Source organism: Myripristis murdjan, chromosome 21 (assembly GCF_902150065.1).
Source record: "Myripristis murdjan chromosome 21, fMyrMur1.1, whole genome shotgun sequence".
Lineage (NCBI taxonomy): Eukaryota > Metazoa > Chordata > Actinopteri > Holocentriformes > Holocentridae > Myripristis > Myripristis murdjan.
In genome coordinates this window covers 22,106,646-22,121,974 of record NC_044000.1, presented here as the reverse complement: position 1 = coordinate 22,121,974, position 15,329 = coordinate 22,106,646, and the positions used below count along the sequence as shown (strand labels likewise).

At 39.7% G+C, this 15,329-nt stretch overlaps 1 protein-coding gene across 2 annotated transcripts in view; it reads left to right on the top strand.

Annotated features, from left to right (window-relative positions):
- The first annotated feature begins 2,577 nt into the window (after nt 1-2,577).
- Nucleotides 2,578-15,329, top strand: part of nalcn (sodium leak channel, non-selective) — an 83,641-nt gene continuing 70,889 nt past the window's right edge. Inside the window, exons 1-8 of one of the 2 annotated variants that reach the window (XM_030080901.1) lie at nt 2,578-2,640; nt 7,289-7,350; nt 8,192-8,332; nt 8,577-8,759; nt 10,950-11,033; nt 11,172-11,311; nt 11,432-11,560; nt 14,551-14,705. In XM_030080901.1, the coding sequence (XP_029936761.1) occupies nt 7,309-7,350; nt 8,192-8,332; nt 8,577-8,759; nt 10,950-11,033; nt 11,172-11,311; nt 11,432-11,560; nt 14,551-14,705 (874 nt within the window). In that variant the 5' untranslated portion in view covers nt 2,578-2,640; nt 7,289-7,308. Of the gene's footprint in view, nt 2,641-7,288; nt 7,351-8,191; nt 8,333-8,576; nt 8,760-10,949; nt 11,034-11,171; nt 11,312-11,431; nt 11,561-14,550; nt 14,706-15,329 lie in introns of those variants that run through there. The other variant, XM_030080900.1, reaches the window with a different exon arrangement.

Sequence of the window (15,329 nt, the reverse complement as noted above, 5' to 3'; positions counted from 1 at the left end):
GAGAAGGAGAGAGGGAGAGAAGGAGAGAAAGAGCAGCGGGCTGGCCTGAACTGGCTCAAACCCTTCAGAGGCCAACAGTCCTCTCCATACAAGTGCCTTTGATTAGTCTTGACTCTCAGAAACAGTCCTGGGCAGGAGCTGGAGAAGGGAAAACTGCCAAAACGAAAAGTTTAGTCACCAGTTGGAGGCATAATTAGAACCATACTGGCCTTTATTTTTTCAAATTTCACTTGTTCTTTATTTTACAGATGGTAGTTTTTTTCTGTCCTCACTTTAATGCTGTTAATGATAACCAAGCTTGTCCCATCCCTCCCCCTAATGTATTATGTCATTCCGATGTACAATACAGCTTGAACTGTGCATAAGACGATATTCTGGCAATACATATTCTGGCCGAGACCTTAAGGAACTGCTATAATTTAAACCATATTTGTATATAAAAGCTCAGTTAACATTTCAAAGAGTCCATAAAGACTGTCTCCCATTTACTGACAGTCAGTGAGGGCACTCCAGCATAGCTAATATACTATATTTTGTGATGGGTGCCAGGTCTGGCAGTGAATACCAGCTGGCTTGTAAACTTGAAGATAAAAGAGTCGAAGGAGCTACTTAGGGTGCAGGCATGATGTATTGGTTCCCACAGTTAAACTTAGACAGACCAAACCCATGGCTGGACAGTCTATTGTGGCTATTAATCTTAAACCGAATGTTATTTCCCTTTAAATAAATTAGCGATTATACTGTTTATATTGGCAGTGTGTACTTGGGAGTATACAGGCTTATGTAAGCAGAGACACACAGAATGATGTTAGCATAGTGTCCAGTGTTTTGACATGGACTTCCCATCTTGATTACTCATATAATCACTGACATAACCATAAAAAAGTGATCTTATTTAGGTGTGATGTCATGTCAGGTGGTGAATATAAACATGCATAAACAGTGGTTAGTAGCAGCACATACTGTAGCATTGTGAGCTTCACAATAATAAGGATAAAAAAAGGTGGGGGGGGAAAGGTTTTTAAAGTTATGTATTTTGGTGTGGGATCAAATGTTCTATTATGGTGCTCAGAAGTAAGCTTTATGTATCTCTCTCTGTGTATTGAACTTACGAAGGCAGTGGGGTGGTGTGTTGTTAGCAATCGAAAACACATTTAAGACATTTTGATGGCAAAAATAACTTCCCCCACATGTTTTATACAGTACTCTACTATTCTATGAGTAGATTCAAAAGACCAAGGCCACAGTATTCATTGTAGAATTGCAACTAATGCAGTTATAATGATCCTAGTGTTATGCTTATACGATAAGAGGAATAAACTTAACTTGTTTTTGCCAAGTGACAAATCTTTTTTCATTAAATTGCAGCTGCTGAGCACTTGTGTTTCCCATTGCCTGCATAAAAAATGTTGTTTTTCCAAAGTAGTGCGTGGAATTTGATTCTGACCATGGCAAACCCAAGTTATTACCTCTTTGCTTTTTAGGGGACTGTGGCCTAGCAGGCTAATCTGGTTAGCAACTTGTGGCTTGAGGTCACGGCGTAGTCATGCAACCTGTGCTGCACATTAATTCAAGACACTCAGAATGGTAGCATGAACAATGTGAATCACTGGGGTAATTCTTGCACGTGAAGGCGGTACAGCCAGTAAATCACTAAAGAAAAGGAACAGAATAGAAAAGAATATAATATTTATGCATAGTTAATCTGGCAAGTTCGAACAACAATGATGTTATTGTATAGTGCTCTGCTCTAAGGTTATTTATTTATTTTTCTAAATGGATATGGCACATTGTTTCTAAGAATCTCTTCGTTTGCTGCTGCAGAGCACACAGCTGTGGTTTCAGGTACACAAGAAGGAGACAGCAGATTTTTCAAGGACAAATTCTGCTCTCGGGCAGCATCCCATAGGCTTACCAGTACTTTTCCACTCCTCTACATCTGGCAGCAGTCACCCTGCTTTTTACATGCCCCGAAGGTACAGTAGGGAAACCTTAACATGTTTTGGAGCAAACAAACAAACAAACAAACAAACATCCTCCAGTTCTGGAAACTTTGCAGCCGAGTGCTCTGACTTGACCTGACAGCACTGCACCTCACAATACGCCCCTATTTAAGGGCATAAAAAGTTCATTATTCACCCTTAAGATATAGCTTAAAATAAATACTTAAATGAATAAATGAATAAATTAAAAAAAAAAAAAAAAAAAAAAAAAAAAGGTTGTCCACAGATAGGGATGTAGTTGAGGATATACCCACAATAAATCAGTCCCCACCTTTTTTTTTTTAATCTTTGTGATGCGAATTTGTTTGTATATTCTACTTGGTTGCATCTTGCAGCATGTTATAGGCCTGGGGTCTTTTAAGAGAATAATTAGGCTTAAATAATTTTCTGAAAATACAGGCATAATTGGTTTTGGTAATAATGGATGGCTCATGACTGCCGTGATACCTGAGGCAGCAGCTTGAGACCCTCGACTTGTTACTATGGGGACAGCCGCGCGCCTCCGCTGCATCCGCTGGTGCTGCTGCTGTGATTGCAGCCTGCGCGCTCCCGCACTCTCCCACGACCACAACACACCGGAAAACAGCTGATGTCATGGACAGGACGCCACACAGCCGATAAGGGAAACACGCATCGCGTAAGTGACTCCAAAAATGTTTCTACATCGGATGCTGCGCTTACCGGGCTTTTAACTGGACGTAATGATACCGTGTTAAGGATGCGCAAGACGCCTGCTCGTGCACCTTGCTCGTGTGTTCTCCAGGAAGTGGAGAAATCCTCATGCGCCGGGCTCCTGTGTAGGCCTTGATAAAATAATGTCGCATATTTGGTCGCAGTTCGGCTACACAGTCACGGCATGTGGTTGCTAAACATCATATTTTCTTCGTTTGGAGACGCGCTCGCTCATATTGTCATAAACGGTGTGTGTTTTTTTTTTGCTTGTTTCTGCTAGATGTAGCACCTTAGCTCCCATCCGTTTCCATAGTAACCTTGGCTCCGTCGATGTCATTCGTTCAGTATCCAATCTCAATATGGGCATGCATTTCCTGATTGAGATAGCTGTGTCTGTGCCATTGTAGGCGTCGTGTAATCCACCGGGCGATTCCGCAGCAGTTTGTTGATTATTGTACTATAGCAAGGGCAAGGAGACCTAACCCATTTCCCCCAAAGTGATACCAGGCTAAGGAAGCCCGCAAGGCCATGATAGTGGACCCTGGTGGTGGGGTAGGTCGAGCCTAGGCCCTTGATGATCTGCACTGTTCCACACCAGTGTAGGCCATTTCTTAAGATTACCACAATGTTTTCTCTTTTGCTTTTCAAGGTTGAACTGGATTTTTTTTTTCAGTGTGGTGCTGGGCTACCTGTGGTTTGGTTAACCTATTATCTAAAGTGATGGGTTAACCAAACCAAATACAGTCACAATTAAATGCTATACAGGTTTAATCACAACCTAACCTCTGTGTGGAATTGGACGAATAATGCAAAGTAAATGATAAGATTTACACTTCATAAGTATTCCATGCACACAAAGTGGCCAGGGTTTGCAGGCTTTTGATGGGTATACCACAGAACCCTATATATATATCTATATATATATGTATATATATATATTTTTTTTTTTTTTCTTTTCTTTTCTTTTTTAAGGCAATTCAGTTAACATATGAGGTTGTGTTGAGGTTGTGTCGGCTATGAACATGTTCCAGATAATTTCCTGGTCATATGAATAGCTAAGCCTGCATTTTCCCCGTCTCAGAGTTGACAGTGTAATGCTATACTATTAAGTGTTTGCATGTAAACTCACCCACAAACATTGTACTGGTCCATTTAAACAGCCCTCCAGTCACTGCTGATGGTGCACCTCCAGGCTGTAAGTATTGAGGACCTCAGCAGTTAATTAGTATTATCTCTATGGGGTCTGGTGATATAAAGGGTATTCACAAACACAATACAGGCACCTACCTCTTTCTATGAGGCATACCTGTATGTGGATTATATTTATCTTTCCACCAAATTATCATTAAAATATGTAAGTTTCACAACAGATTGTCCACCTTCTCAAGTACTGTATGAATACACCACTGCACTAAGAGAGCCTAGATCATTTTCACAATGTTGCACAAAGCTCAGCTATTTGAAGCCAGGGGAATAAAACATGTTTATGAACTTTTAAATTGAATTCCACTCTTAGGTATGGCAGCAACTCATGGAACTGTAGAAAATTGCTGCGCACATTTCTATCAAACTTTCTCTGCATCGTGAGGAAGGTATTGCCAGGCCACACTCTTCAAGAGTAAAACAAACTCCAATAAAGAAAGTTTGCTGAATCAATTAATCTGCCCAGTGATTGCATCCTGCCCATGAGGAATATGTCCTTTCTCCAAATGGGAAACTAATTGCAGTCTTTGCCACCTTACTCCCACATTACAGCGCTTATACCCTGTAATTTTGTTTTCACTCTTCCTCAAATCTCTATCAGTATATGCTAAGTGTAGCAATTACATTGGAAATTGCTTCTGACTACATGGGGCTTCGTGTATGTAGGACAGTTTCTTTTCTCGGTGAGAGCATAAAAGAAAATAAGAAGGGCAACACAATTACATTGTTCTCTCTACATATCCATTCATTTTAAGAAGCATTTTTTGTTACATTTACAGAGTCAGTTTTTCAGCACTCAACTTTTTTCCAAGCTCGCTGCTTTTTCCCTTCCCAAGGAGGTCAGTTTTTCTTGAAAATTTCTGAAATAGGCTAGTTGATGTTGTAGTGAGTTCATTACATTTCAGGTTGTAAAGTCCAATATAATACTGTTTATTTATATGTGTTAGCCACTAGTGTGTATTTGTGTATTGAACTGCTACATTAATCAGACTGATTTAAGATTTAAGGTAGACAATCAGGATCATTCACATAAATAAGATTAACCAAAAGTGATTTATTTGTAAGAAATCTGATGTTAAGAAGAGCTGGGTTTTCAGTGCATGCAGTAGGTGTTACTGGATTAGACAGGCGTACAATATAATGTAAATCAGATAAGTTAACATCATTATTTGGGGAACTGTGAGTGATTCTTCTGCTAATTTAGACCGGTGTAAACAGCAACTCTTGGTCCCAGTTTGGACTCACTTTCTGTCGAGTGGTTCTCTGAGGAGTCTGCCTCTTTCACTGAGTGGATTTGTTGTGAGAAACTGGTAATTATTATTGCTGCACCTCCAGTCCAAGTAAACTAAACTAATTTACATTAAAGCTGCCTGATCTGCCCACCACTCCTCCAAGGCACCCTGTCAAAACTCATGTAAAAATTTCTCAATCCACCACTGTTAACTGAAATGAAACAGGAGATATATTTTCATGACATTTGCCGATACTGCAGTTGTTTTTTATTAAAAAGAAAAACAATATTTTAATTTTAGACTTACTACAAGATTGACACATTGGCTCAGTAATTTGATTTTTATTTTATTGTGTGGTTGTTAGGGATTTCACATCACCAGAGTTTTGGTAGTTGATACCAATACCAGTGAAATTCTCTGATTTTTGATACCTGAGCAAAAAGAGAAATCCATTTAGCATATAATCTTTTAGTTAAATTTTGTGCAAGCAAGCAACAAGTTAACAGAAACTTTATGTGTGTCAAGGAGGCTATATACACTACGTTAGAAAAACAACTCTGAGTCACTGGTGCAACATTGACTTGTTAATTTCAAATTTGAGGACAGAATGTTCTGCTGTAACAGTAAATACAATGGTGTGTTTATGCGCTCTTATTTCAATTTACAGTCCTGTAAACATAATTGCAACTTGTGTTTCAGCAAGTGTAATTGGTTACTGTTTGTGTTGTTCATGATTACTCTCTTGTAGAGTATAAATTTTAAGTGTTTCAGTATTTAAACATACATAAGATAATAAGGTCCCATTGCAATAAGAACACTGAGTGATCAAGTGGCGTGAATATACCAATATGAAAACACTAGTATTGGTATCATCCCCAGAATTGTGACATCCCTCGTGGTGGCATGTGCATGATCTATTCCTGGCTAACAGACCATGACTTATTCAACTTTCTGTAATAGTGAATAAAATAATTCTGAATTTTAGAGGAGGTTCAGATATGCACCATTTTCATAGCGAGGAATGTGCAAAGCAGAAGCGCTGATCTTTTCTTATGTACCTCAGATTCATTGACTCGTGTTAGCTGGGCATTAGGGGCTTGTTGTTTTGCTCTGTTCTGCATTTTCTGTGTTAACAAGCCCGGTGACACGCTGAGCAGGGACATCTACAGTGTGAATCCATTTTTTTTTTTTTTTTTTAGCGTCATCATGTGAGTGATCTAGGCTGGTCAGCATTATTAAAGGGATGTTAAACTTTCTTATGTAAAAACAGAGCCTTTTTCTTGTTTTGAATTATTCTTGAGTACTGTATTCATCATCCACATTACTGTAAAGCTTACTGTCTATAAACATGCAGTTTGGAGGCTTATAGTAGTGGAGGTAAAGTAAGAAAGTCCACGTCTGATGCCATCGCTACAGCTAAGGTTGTGCACTTTGATAGCCCTTGCCTCCTCTGATATAATGGTAGATTGGTGAAAAGATCCTTGTCATGCTGTGCTAAAGAACCAAACAATTAGCCCCAGTAAAACTAATCATTTTGCTCAGGAGAAAAGAACTGATAGCCTTATATCTGTATTATTAAAAAAAAAAAAAAAAAAAAAAAAAAAAAAAAAATCAGATTTTGGCAGTTTCAGACCGTTTTCTACATCCAGTGATGGCAGTAAAATAATTTTCATAAGAAATTACATATTTTGGTTTACCATCCCTTTAAATAATAGTCCAGCGCTCTTCTGCCTAATACAATGCTGTGTCATAGAGATGTACTGAGGCTGCACTGCTCTGTGTTGGTCAGTGTGTCTCTCTCACCCCTTATCACTGCTCTTTTGATTGCTACCGTTCACTGACTGCTGCCACAGGATCTCCAGGCCTGTAGGACCTTCTTCCTCCTGCCTCTCTCGTCTCTCTATCTCTATCTCTCTCTCTCTCTGGTTGGTCTCTCCACCCCTCTGTGACCTGGGGATGAACGCACCAATGAGGAGCCTCACAGTGAGTCCCGTGGTCCTCCTCTACCCCATCCTCTTCCACAACACCTCAGTCACTCACTCACAGAGTGTGTCGCATATATGCCTTGATGTCAGACGTGGTGGGCGTTCTGTCTCTATGAGCGTACTGTAGATGTTGGTAGTGTACTGTACACCATATATGCCATGATGTTGACTAACTGTTGTGTGTTATTTACAGGGTATGCCTGATCGCATGTTATGTGCAGTGCTGGAGCAATTTCAGCTTTACTTTTCCCTTTGGTATGTGCGCTTTGTCTCCATTGAGGGTGTCATTTCTTCTTGTGTTCTTATGTTGAAACGGCCTTTATAGTTTTCTTTTCCTCTCTTGTATGCATACACACGCGCACACATGCACAAACACACACACACGCACACATGCAAACATTGACATGCACAGACACACGCAGGTACACTACCACACAGTGAGCAGTAAGTTGTACAGTATAGTCTACTGACGGCTTGGTGTTCAATATGGTGAAGATCATGTTTGATCTTTTCTCATGGTAAGTTATTTAAGCTGTTGCAATGTGAATACACTTGTTCTGTGTTCCATGTGTGCTACGTTGTGTATCACGGTGGCCATTCAACAATGCAACACATGTTTGATTTGAAATTACCTCTGTTGTGGCAATTCAAGTCTGGGTAGTTAATTTTGCAGAGTGCACTGCATAGTATACTTACATGTGATGTTGTCCCATCCAGAAGACACAAGTACATGCACAATTAAGTTTATACCACTGTGCAAGGGAAACTGAATGATAAAATGAAGGACATTTTCCTGATTTTCTATTTGCCTACTGGCATCTCTAAGATTTTTATAGCTCTGTGCTATTATGCAGAATTGCAATGCTTGTAGAACAGTCGGTTACTATTAATGTGACTGTACTGTACTCTGCTTTGAGCTGGATTTGGTTTGTAATTCATATTCATATCAATATATCAATTGTACTGTAATTTGTAGTGTTGGATTTACAAAAAAGTGACACTGCACATGCTCAGACTTGGATGCAGCCGGACAGTTCTTCTGTTCTCCTGTTAGCTTTTGGTCACTGTGTAGTCCACATACCTCTCTCTCTGTCAGATCCACTCTCTGTATAGCACGGCTAGCCCCAGCATGCTGAAGAGGAAACAGAGCTCACGGGTCGAGGCCCAGCCCATGACCGATTTTGGGCCAGATGAGACTCTCACAGACAGCGCGGACATCTTCTGGATCAACAAACCAGTAAGCGCTCTTGCATGTGTGTCTTTGTAAGCTGGCCAGAATGCAGGCCTGCGCTGTCATTACGGTTATATTTGTGCCAAATATGTTGAGACAAGTGTTGGTTTCAGTCTATTGTCCTTGTAATTGTATGTTGAAAACGATGGCTGCAGTACAGTACAGTGCATTCGAATCGATGGACAGCAAAATGTTTTTTGTAGCCTTTGCGCCACTTCCCTCCTATCCCTGTTTTTTCTATCATCTTCAGTGGGTGCACTCCCTGCTGCGGGCGTGCGCCATCATCAGTGTCATCTCTGTTTGTATGAACACCCCCAAGACGTTCGAGCATTACCCTCCACTACAGTATGTGACGTTCACCCTGGACACATTGCTCATGTTTCTCTACACTGCAGAGATGATTGCCAAGATGCACATCAGAGGAATCATCAAGGTATTTATTGTCACTGACAGGCGGTAGTCCTCAAACTGTTAACAAGATGATTGCAGGATGCGCATTAGAGAAATCATTAAGGAGGAACAAAGCCCTCATAAATTATTAAATGCATGCGGACTAATATTGTTATATAATTGATCATTGTGAACTATTGCCCACGTATTTCTAAACACACTTTGTATCCGGATAAAAATGAAATAGTTTTGTGTTCCTTTGTGTAAAACATTCATATTAGAATAACCATTGTTTCTTTTTTATCAGTACATTATTTATTTATTTTTTTCAAACTAATTTAAAAGTCTCTCATAAGTTATAAAGGATATCTGTGGGATGTGGCGTACGTATCCAGTTTTTGTTATCATTTTGCACAGTAGCACAATCAGTCTTATTGTGTATAGTTCCTTCTTTTTCTTTTGCATTTATTTGTGTACAGTCATGTTAGACTCTGTGGTCAAAAAGGGGTGTCTTTTAGCACCACCTATGTTTTTAATCATACCCTTAATCACAACCTTGCCTGTTGTATTGAGCTGTAAGTTCTGATCAGTCAACGCAATTGAAATCAGAAAGAGACAGATAATGTCTTGCATAGAAGCGTCCAGAAACAGGCAGCTGGCAGATGAAAGGCCCTTAATTACTGCCATAGAAAGTGTGGACAGCTTAATTGCCAAATCAAGGATAACAAGCACACACAGACAGGGAGGACACAGAGTCAGTGTTTGCAGGACTGGAAAACAGCAGAGTAATTTGAACATTTCTGTTAGTTCTCGAGGGTCGATAAAACCTCTTAACATTTGTCATCCTTGTATAATAAAAGGGAAGATAGTTCTCTGTTTTTTAATGCGGATGCAGGGTGAAATTCAGCTCTGTCAATATCAGCATCAATAACTTGTCAAGTGTCACATCAGGATCGCTGATTGTATTGGTGAATTGATGATCGGTGGCATTTGCCTCAATCAATACTCATCGGAAAGCAGCAATCATTTAGGAGTTTTCTTGGTTAAGTTAAGCTGAGTATTTCTAAATAAAAGTAACAAGCAGTAGATCATAAGATGGCTAATTGCTTCTTCCTGTTTTTACACTCTACCTTATATGTTACCTAATGCGACTTGCTGTATGCATAATGCATGTGCTCCATGGATCAAGTAAATATCATTGATTTAGGCTGTATTTCCCATTTGAACAATGTGAAGTCCTTGATTGTGTCCAAGGAGGCAGTCATGAACAGCATCAGCCTGCTCTCGCAACACAATTATCCATGACAAACCATGTGTGTTTCACAGTGGGAGCGCACACACACACACACACACACACACACGATCACATGCCCCGTATTTAGATAGTGAATCACGATGTTGGAACAGGTTGCTAGACACAAGAGCTGCATTTTAATTTCTTAATGACCCAGGGCAGGTACTTTTTTTTTTTTTTTTTAAACACTTTCAAGTTGCACATAGTTGTCACTACATTTTTGTAACTGCCTGCACAGGGCATGATCTCCACATTGTGAACTAAACACATGCTTTTGTGCTTGTTAGTGTGTAATCAAACAAGGTCCTTATCTGTAAAATGTTCCACGGCGCACCCTCTTATTTGTAGCCTTTCATCCTGTGGAAGGCTGACCCCTGAAGAGCGTCTAGCAGACCCCCTAAGTGGTAATTAACTATGTCCATATTTGTTGGGCCCATGGCATTTCAGTTTGTTCACACTTTGGCGGTGTAATCATTATTTGTCTTGTTTATAATCATGCAAACGCAGCTTGTGGTCAGTCAGTCAACACTGGCAGAGGAATATCTGAAACATTTCCTTCGCCTTGACTATTGTTGCCATTATCCACTTACAATATTAGTATCTCCTTTTCACATAAACTCTTCCTCCTTCAGCTTTGGGACAGGCGGCGGTGACACTGCTCTGCATGGTCTGTTCTCAGACCCCCAGAGCCTAGCCTCATTAAAGGCTTTTACACTTCACAGGAAGCTGTTTTTGTCTGAAATTGGTGTAATTTCACTGGAATGGACACATATAAAGTTGTGATAGTGATAAAAAAATATTTCCTTGAACCGCAGTAGTTCTCACAAATCCCTCCTCCTCTTCTTCATGCTATTTCTCTATTTCTTTCTCTCTTTCATCCTCTAACTGTATCTCTTTCATGCTCTCACTCTTTTTCTCTCTGTCTTTCTCTCTGCTCAGGGAGATAACTCCTATGTGAAAGATCGCTGGTGTATGTTTGATGGATTCATGGTGTTTTTCATCTGGGTATCCCTCGTGCTGCAGGTACATTTCACCATTATTAAAGCATATGCTATTACTTTACCCTACTGAGTATTTGATACTTCAGTGGGTTGCCATAAGATGATTTAGTTGCTGGCATTTACTTCTTAATAATCCTCTTTGCATGTGTCTTTGTCTTAGGTGTTTGAGATAGCAGAGCTCGTGGATCAGATGTCTCCATGGGGAATGTTGAGAATCCCCAGAGCGCTCATCATGATCCGGGCCTTCAGGATCTACTTCCGCTTTGAGCTCCCTCGCTCCCGCATCACCAACATTCTCAAGTATAATCCTGGCATTACTCTTAAATATGGTTGCCACAGTGCATGGATTGTAAAACATGTAATATATCATATAAAATCTGGCTCATAGATGTACCTTCCTCTGCTCTTTCCTCTCTCCAGGCGATCAGGCGAACAGATCTGGAGTGTGTCCATCTTCCTGCTCTTCTTCCTCCTCCTCTATGGAATTCTGGGTGTTCAGATGTTTGGAACATTCAACCATCACTGTGTTACGAACGACACACAGAGAGGGTAATACTCCTTTTTATCAACTTAAGAAGCTTTTTAAATTAAATTACAGTATGACCATATGGGGATTTGGATGCATAAGTATGCTTTTAACTTATTTTTAAAATGCAATAATCCATAACTTTTTTTTAGATGTAAATTAAGACCCATAGTGCTACTGTCTATATCTGATATAAAAAACAAACTGATGCAATGTTTATGCAGTTCAGGACCTGAGAAATAGACTCTCACCTGTTGGGAAAAATCCTCTCCTGCACAAAAATAATGCATTTTGCATTTTGTGTTTACAGAAGCAGCAGTAGCAGATTCTAGCAATTAATAAATTTAAAAAAAAAAAAAAAAAATAGAAGAAATTTAAGTAGCCACAGTCTACCATGAATCTTCATAATAATATGTTGGACTAATTCCTACATTGAGTGTTAAACACCACAGCAATGACTGCTTATTGCCAAAGGTGTCACTGATATCAATACTGTTGTGGAATATCACTCAATTATTCTAAATGGATAAAATCCAAAAAATGATATTTGTTAAGTGTCAGATAAATATCTATCAGCTGGTTTGATTGTGGTATTCCTTTAACAAGCATTAACAAATTGAGTCATTATCCATCTGAGGTTTGAGCTTTTTCCTATTTTACTATTTATAGCTGCACAGATATCCATCTGTTTATCAAATACTGTGTGCAAATGTAATGCATGCTTAGAGCTGCGAGGTCTGTGCAATTAACATAATACAATATATATGATTCAATCTATACGCATTATGGATATTTACTTAGAAAAGGATTATAGTTTCCTCAAAGTACGGATATTGTGCACTTGATTTCACCATATTTATTCTTTGTAATATTTAATTATCATTTAAGTGTCCCTTTAAATAACTAGTATCTTAATGTTGAAAGTGTAGAGATACCCCACCCTGTATTCCATAGTGGATTTCATCGGGGAGATGTGAATATGTGCCCGTGCACTCACATGTGTGAAGGTGTCGGAGGTGTTAATCAATCCGATGCGGATGATGATAATGTGATGAGGAGAGCAGGAATCCTTTTGGAGACAAAAGAACCGGGGGGAGCAGCCATCGCAGTTAGAGCTGTGGGCTGCAGCAAGAATGAGCACTAATCACAATAATTAACATTTCCTACATTGTCTGGGCTTTGCGTTAAAGCTCATTCCTGCTCAACAGCCTGCCCTCAATCCGTCTATCTCCCCTCATCGATGAGAGTCTCGGCGCCCTGGGGACACTGCATACATTGACCCTTACTAGCAGAAAAGATAGCAGAGGACATTTTCACATTTCACAGCCCAGACAGCCCTCTCTAACAACCCTCCAAAGGTGGCGTGACTGCTGTGCATGTGATTTGTTTGCTGCTGTGCTCCTTTCTCTAAATCCCCCCACATATATATAGGCTTTTAATGGGGTATTTTAGAAATATGTCACACAAGGCCTGGTATGTCTAATCTCTATTTGCCATATGCCCTTGTCACAATGTCACAGCTCCCAGCCTTTTACACTCAAGGGATTTGATTGAAATTGGGAGTAAAATAGCAGCAGCGAGTTTAACTGGTATGGATATTTATATTAGATGAAAAGGTTCTTGGGGTCTCTTCTCCTCTTCAGTGTGTCAAGCTGCCAGCATTTGACCTTGCCACTATTTAAACCTATATGATGAATAACACATGTAGATTCATATAGTATGAAGTAGGTCCTCTGAGCATGTAATAGGTCTAGTTTGTGTGTAGAAGTTGGTTTGGTTCCAAAATGAGAGATCCAGTTTTTGGAAAATATGACACCAACTCTGACAAAATTATTACTGGCATAAAAGTGAACCCACTGTTGGATATTGTTGGAGTTACTGGCCATCTTGAAACCACTAATTACAAAATATCAAAATTGTAAAGGGTGTAATCATATGCCATTCAGCTTGTTTCCAAAAAGACATATATCCCCGTGTGATGAACTGGTGTGGCTGTGACAGGAGCCAGCGATTCAGATATTCAAATTCTCCAAAGCTATCCATTTCATATAAATTACACTTTTTAGTTATGGCAAATTTCTTACAGATTTGACAGACTAATCATTATTAATTCCTAATCTTAGACCGGTTTAGTTTTGCATTTGAATTGGCAAAGGATCCATTTCATGGTGTTAGTGGACCTTCCGTCTCTCGTTTTGGGCTTCATTTATCACTCCTTTGTTATGAGCAATAGGTGATTTCTTTGATAAGGCACAGTGGTATTAGCCATTATCCAGTGCAGTATAATTAGCTGTATCAGGATTCACCACTATGCTTCTGATTGCCCTTTGTGATACTGCAATAAATTATCCCTTCTCATCCTGTACCCCTTAATAAACAATTTGGATGAATGTCTGGCCGGCCAATTTGAAGGCATTAATTTTCATTAGAGAAATCAAGCAGCTCCAGGAATAACACCTGTGGCTAACAGGCATGAGGACAGGCACAGAGGAAGGAAGAGGAAATTGTGTTTGTATTTAAATGTGTGTGTGCGTGCGCACGTGTGTGTGTGTGTGTGTGTGTGTGTGGATGTGTGTTCATCGTGTGCATTAGCATGTGCCCATATCTGCAACTGTGTCACGCTTGAGTGTGTATGTGCACGTGTGGCGGGGTTGTTTGTCATTGTCTTGTGCAGCCTCATCTTTACAATGTTAATAGTTTATTTTCTAATGGTTTGAATTGTCACCGCTCTGTTTATTGATCACAAGTTTAGATATATCCAAGGCTGTCCTTAAAATTTACTTTGGCTTTTAAAGTCTGTAGCTATGGCAAGACATTCATTTGACCTTGAGACAGACAAGCTCTGTCTTCATTGTTAGTTCAAGTCATTTCTGTTCCATTTGTTTTTGCCACTATAACTTGTATTTCCGTTTTTATTCTGCATATTAGAAGGGTATTGTTTTGATGATTTTGCTTCTGTTAAGTGCACGAGCAGTTGTGATCTTATTTAATCATTGTTTTTCTTTGTGGTCAGTAATGTGACGTGGAACAGCCTGGCCATCCCGGATACCCACTGTTCCCCCGACGGAGAGGGCTACCAGTGTCCTCTAGGCTTCAAATGCATGGACTTGCAGGAAGACCTGGGCCTCAGCCGGCAGGAGCTCGGCTACAGCGGCTTCAACGAGCTGGGTAGGAACTGTACACATGCATATACAAAGATGCAGTATCCATATATGCATACACATACACGATCATATACATACACGTGTTTACATAGATAGCTAGATATATAGAGTATGTTATTGATCCCGAAAAGGGGAAATTGTATTGTTATTTATACATACAGATCCATATCTACAATGCTGTGGATTAGGGGTGTAACAATCCATCCATCTGGTCCAAGATATAGATCTAATGATAAACAACCCAATATAATCGATACTGAATGAAAATATCGTTCCAATGTCAGCATCCCAGAGATACGCCTTTATTTTGAAATTCCCATGGCACATTGGCAGGCAGATAATGGCAGCCACGGCCAACAGCTAAGAAAGGGACATTAAGGATATCTACTCCAATCTTAGGAATAAATCAGCAGGGTGGAAATATTTTCAGAGAAAAGACAAGTCAACTAACAAATCACATGCCATATGCAAATAAGACCAGTATGAGTTAAAATAATCAGGAAACATGATGAACCTTGCCAAGCACCTAAAACAGAAACATGGCATTGTAATATAACTGATCATGATAAATGGGCATATATCGTCTCATATCGATCCTAGGGCCCTGAATTGAATCAAATCAAAATCG